The sequence below is a fragment of the Nerophis lumbriciformis genome, linkage group LG02 (assembly GCF_033978685.3).
Source record: "Nerophis lumbriciformis linkage group LG02, RoL_Nlum_v2.1, whole genome shotgun sequence".
Taxonomy (NCBI): domain Eukaryota; kingdom Metazoa; phylum Chordata; class Actinopteri; order Syngnathiformes; family Syngnathidae; genus Nerophis; species Nerophis lumbriciformis.
The window spans coordinates 62,710,001-62,715,866 of NC_084549.2; the positions used below are offsets into that span (position 1 = coordinate 62,710,001).

At 42.2% G+C, this 5,866-nt stretch overlaps 1 protein-coding gene across 1 annotated transcript in view; it reads left to right on the forward strand.

Annotated features, from left to right (window-relative positions):
* The window catches only part of kcnq5a (potassium voltage-gated channel, KQT-like subfamily, member 5a), a 198,164-nt gene extending 192,682 nt beyond the window's left edge, over nt 1–5,482 (forward strand). Inside the window, exons 13-14 of the mRNA XM_072915247.1 lie at nt 5,037–5,168; nt 5,305–5,482. Coding sequence (XP_072771348.1) covers nt 5,037–5,168; nt 5,305–5,482 — 310 coding nt within the window. The remainder of the gene's footprint in view (nt 1–5,036; nt 5,169–5,304) is intronic.
* Nucleotides 5,483–5,866: the final 384 nt, after the last annotated feature.

Below are 5,866 nucleotides of genomic sequence, written 5' to 3' on the forward strand. Positions count from 1 at the left end.
TCCGTTACTCCAAACTTTTTTGTCCACAATATGCGGTCTATTGTCCTTATGTGTCGACATTTACAGCGTAGTAGTTATGTTGTCCCAACGAGGGTTCGAGAGAGGCGGGTGGGGCACCGGCACCAGCCCGCCTGCCCACCCACCAGGCCTCCTCCACGGGCAGCCGCAGGCCAGGCATTTCCCAGGGTGTCGGGTTTAGTCCGAGGTAGCGTCTCCCCCAGCGGGGACTGTTGTAACAGAGTCGCCGCTGTGTTCTCTCAGGCGGCGGGAAAGGCAGGCAACTGTGGAGAAGCGCAACCCCGTCGGGGATGGGTGACGAAGAACACGCGCATATCGACTTACCTGTATCAATATTATTCACGCATGATATACGCACACGTTTGGATGATCTGACAAGAAGTACCAGGAAGCTTCAGTTTCCTCTTTGACCCTCATGGAGTTATCTGATATTGCAACAATGTTTGCTCTGTTCCACTCCAACACTGATTGAACTATGACCCTAGTCACCTTTGAAATGTTCTTGCTGCCCTCTTGTGGTTGCTTGGAGTGCTTGATTTTACTGATGTGCCTACTATACCAGGGGTCGGCAACCTTTACCAGTCAAAGAGCCATTTTGACCAGTTTCACAAATTATAGTAAACAATGGGAGCCGCAAATTTTTTTTGAAATTTTAAATGAAATAACACTGCATACTAATTTTTTTTTGCTTTGTGCTATGTATAACCAGGGGTTTCAGACACGCTGCCCACACCTTTATGTGGAATTTGAAAGCTGGTGCGGCACGCGAGTTTTAAATGAATGCCGCTTGTCAGCGTCATGTGTGCCGTGATGGTACAGCATATAGCACCCACTACAGGCAAGCGTGCATGATCAGCCACATGTTGTATGGGGCTTCCGCTTACTCACGTAGGCAACAGCAAAGCATACTTGGTCAACAACCACACAGGTTACACTGACAGTGGCGGTATAAAAAAAACTTTAACACTCTTACTAATAATGCGCCACACTGTGAACCCACACCAAACAAGAATGACAAACACATTTCGGGAGAACATCTGCACTGTAACACAGCATTAACACAACAGGACAAATACCCAGAATCCCATGCAGCCCTAACTCTTCCGGGATACATTATACACCCCCCCGAAGAGTCAGGGCTGCATGGGATTCTGGGTGTTTGTTCTGTTGTGTTTATTTTGTGTTAAGGTGCAGATGTTCTCCCGAAATGTGTTTGTCATTCTTGTTTGGTTTTGGTTCAAAGTGTGGCGCATTATTAGTAAGAGTGTTAAAGTTATTTTATATGACCACGTCAGTGTGGTGTTAGGCTGGCACGCTGTTAATACAGATTGTAGAGGGCGCCAAATGTTGTACCATCATGGCACGCCCTTATTATAGGCCCTTATTATAGCCGTAAGGGTGAAAATCTGTGAATATTAATCCCGGGAGTTTTCTGCGAGAGGCACTTAAATCCGGAAGTTTCACGGGAAAATTGGGGGGTTCAAGCTGCTGAGCCGCATCAGAGTGATCAAAGAGCCGCATGCGGCTCCGGAGCCGCGGGTTGCCGACCCCTGGCCTATACGCACTTAGAGCGAACACAAGCCATTATATTGAATAGGAACATGTTTAAATGAGGGAAATTTAGATAATCTGCTTCAGGGTAAAACTCAGTCATTTTATTTATAAAGCAGGCAATGTTTTAAACAAAAATGCAAAAGTATATAAATAGGGTAACTTCTCTTTACTAGCATTGTATAAAACTAAAATACATGAAAACATGATGGAGGGGTGGCATTTTAAAGAAGTAGTAAAGGCAAGTTTATTTAATGTATTGTTCTTTTTAATGCAAAATAAGTTATATGCTTCATAATAGTCCATAAAACTAAATTACATTAAAACTACTCACATGAAGCTGACATCAGGTACATTATGTGCTTTTTAACATTCTTCCATCTCATGTTAGTTTATAGGTTCACATTTGAACCGACACAGGGGAATTGATACCAGTACACTTTTTTTTTTTTTTACTTTTTTGTGTGTTGGATTAAAAAATATATATATTCTATTATTTAACATTTAACAGTAAACTGATAATGATAACTGTAGAGTTCAGTTGTTATATCTTGTTTTCTTACCCTTTTGAGGATCATTTGCAAGTATGCATTCATTTCAGTTTGTCCTAGGTGTGTTGCCGTAATCAGGAAGTAGTCTTTGCAATTAGGTTGAATGTATTTTTGTTGAGTCGTACAAAGTGTTTATACCAGGGGTGTCCAAACTTTTTTGACTCGGGGGCGGCATTGGGCTAAAAAAAAATGTAGTCGAGGGCTGAAAGGTAATAGGTAACAATGGTAGGTATTAAAAACCCTAACCTATTTATTATTAACCATCTGGAATGGATTTATGCTGTCTTTTAAGTTGAAGAGGAGTGGTAATTGTTGTTTGTAAGGGGTTTTGGCAACACCTAATGAACACAGTAATTAAGTTAAGCTCATGACGCAGTAAGTTGAATGATGCAGACACGTTTGTTGCTGGATGCTTTCCAATACGCTTTTGCCTTTGGAGACTTTGCATGTCTAAGTAAAATGCAACTATAATTATTTGATACTTGTTTATATTGACAATTGTGTTGTTTTATACTGTAATATTGTTAGATTAAGGATATTTATTACTAGAGATGTCCGATAATATCGGCAGTCCAATATTATCGGCCGATAAATGCTTTAAAATGTAATATCGGAAATTATCGGTATCGGTTTCAAAAAGTAAAATTTATGACTTTTTAAAAAGCCGCTCTACGGAGTGGTACACGGACGTAGGGAGAAGTACAGAGCGCCAATAAACCTTAAAGGCACTGCCTTTGCGTGCCGGCCCAATCACATGATATCTACGTTTTTTCACACACACAAGTGAATGCAACGCGTACTTAGTCAACAGCCATACAGGTCACACTGAGGGTGGCCGTATAAACAACTTTAACACTGTTACAAATATGTGAACCCACACCAAACAAGAATGACAAACACATTTCGGTAGAACATCCGCACCGTAACACAACATAAACCCAACAGAACAAATACCCAGAACCCCTTGCAGCACTAACTCTTCCAGGACGATACAATATACACCCCCCGCTTCCCCCCCAAACCCCGCCCACCTCAACCTCCTCATGCTCTCTCAGGGAGAGCACGTCCCAAATTCCAAGCTGCTGTTTTGAGGCATGTTAAAAAAAATAATGCACTTTGTGACTTCAATAATAAATATGGCCGTGCCATGTTGGCATTTTTTTCCATAACTTGAGTTGATTTATTTAGGAAAACCTTGTTACATTGTTTAATGCATCCAGCGGGGCATCACAACAAAATTAGGCATTATAATGTGTTAATTCCACGACTGTATATATCGGTATCGGTTGATATCGGAATCGGTAATTAAGAGTTGGACAATATCGGAATAAAAAAAGCCATTATCGGACATCTCTATTTATTACTAATGTCTAGCTTGTGTGCTATTGTGTGCCTAGCTGTTGTGTAGCTGCTTGCTCCGAGTGGCCATGTTTACTTTTTGTAAATGACTTGAGTAAAATAGAAGAAAAAAGCAACCTTGTGTGTTTATTAGAGGACATTTAGATGTTAACTGGCTGTCCAGCTTTGCACAAGTAAGGACCGTTTGTATCAGACATTATAGACATTATCAATATCGGATGTGGACACTGATGGAGAGTTTGCAATTTCTGAATTCAAGTGGAGAAGGACTTTATATAGTGTGCTGGCTTACATTATTCACTATTGTACAAGTGTTATAAAAAGGCTAACCCATTCATAGTCAAACTTTTTAGTAATACATTCTGTATGTTTAAAGGGGAACATTATCACAATTTCAGAAGGGTTAAAACCATTGAAAATCAGTTCCCAGTGGCTTATTTTATTTTTCGAAGTTGTTTTCAAAATTTTACCCATCACGCAATATCCCTATAAAAAGCTTCAAAGTGCCTGATTTTAACCACCGTTATATACACCCGTCCATTTTCCTGTGACGTCACACAGTGATGCCAATACAAACAAACATGGCGGATAGAACAGCAAATTATAGCGACATTAGCTCGGATTCAGACTCGGATTTCAACGGCTTAAGCGATTCAACAGATTACGCATGTATTGAAACAGATGATTGTAGTGTGGAGGCAGGTAGCGAAAACGAAATTGAAGAAGAAACTGAAGCTATTGAGCCATATCGGTTTGAACCGTATGCAAGCGAAACCGACGAAAACGACACGGGAGAAAGCGAGGACGAATTCGGCGATCGCCTTCTAACCAACGATTGGTATGTGTTTGTTTGGCATTAAAGGAAACTAACAACTATGAACTAGGTTTACAGCATATGAAATACATTTGGCAACAACATGCACTTTGAGAGTGCAGACAGCCCAGTTTTCATCAATTAATATATTCTGTAGACATACCCTCATCCGCTCTCTTTTCCTGGGGGTCTGGCGGCAGATTTCTTTGACTTTATCGTTGGAAATGCATCTGCTTTGAGTGTCGCAGGATATCCACACATTCTTGCCATCTCTGTCGTAGCATAGCTTTCGTCGGTAAAGTGTGCGGAACAAACGTCCAATTTCTTGCCACTTTCGCATCTTTGGGCCACTGGTGCAACTTGAATCCGTCCCTGTTCGTGTTGTTACACCCTCCGACAACACACCGACGAGGCATGATGTCTCCAAGGTACGGAAAACAGTCGAAAAAACGGAAAATAACAGGGCTGATTTGACTCGGTGTTTGTAATGTGTTTGAGAAAATGGCGGATTGCTTCCCGATGTGACGTCAAGTTGTGACGTCATCGCTCCGAGAGCGAATAATAGAAAGGCGTTTAATTCGCCAAAATTCACCCATTTAGAGTTCGGAAATCGGTTAAAAAAAATATATGGTCTTTTTTTCTGCAACATCAAGGTATATATTGACGCTTACATGGGTCTGGTGATAATGTTCCCCTTTAAACATTTGGTCAGGTTTTGTACTAATTCCGCGTTTGCCGCGCAGGATCATGAGGTTCCACGTGGCAAAGAAGAAGTTCAAGGAGACGCTGCGCCCGTACGACGTGAAGGACGTCATAGAGCAGTACTCCGCGGGACACTTGGACATGCTGTGTCGCATCAAGAGCCTTCAGACCAGGTCAGAACACATTGACGGGTCTTCTGTTTTTCTCCCTGTCGCTCGTGTATGGATGTCCTCGCCCTGCGGCGCACTAACTTGAAGATACTTTTCACGCACTTCTTTGTGTGGTACATGTCTTTCTCTCTTGTCTCAGACTGGACACTGTAGTCGGCCCCGCCCCGAGGCCCCTCAGCAGGCGTGCCAAGACCTTTTCCTCTCCATCGCTGCATTTATATTACAGTCAGGCCCGGAGGAAATCCTCAGCAACGGGGTTAGACCCACCCCGCCTTGCTCGCTTGCGCACCGCTCCCCTCAAACTAACACGAGACTAATGTCAACATAGCCAGTGTTTCCCATACGCTTGTTTATTTGTAGCGACCCATTCACTTTCCCTCACAAACACACTATAATGGGACTGTTTGTGATTGTAGCCTGTCACTAGGGACTGCTGCCGAATCTGCAGGCATGTGATTTTTCCGTCTAAAGTCGGAATTCCGTCTTTTTTAATCTCGGGGGGAAAAAAATAATTATCTCCCGTTTTTCCGGGTTTTTTTCCGACCCTAAATCAAGATTCGAGACGTAGTTTATGTTACGCCGTAGTTGATTGGTCGATATGTTCCTTGTGACCAATCAGGACATCTGTTATGAATGATGACGTTAATAACGTCATCATTCATAATGGTTATTACCGCCATTTTCCATATGTAAACGATGTC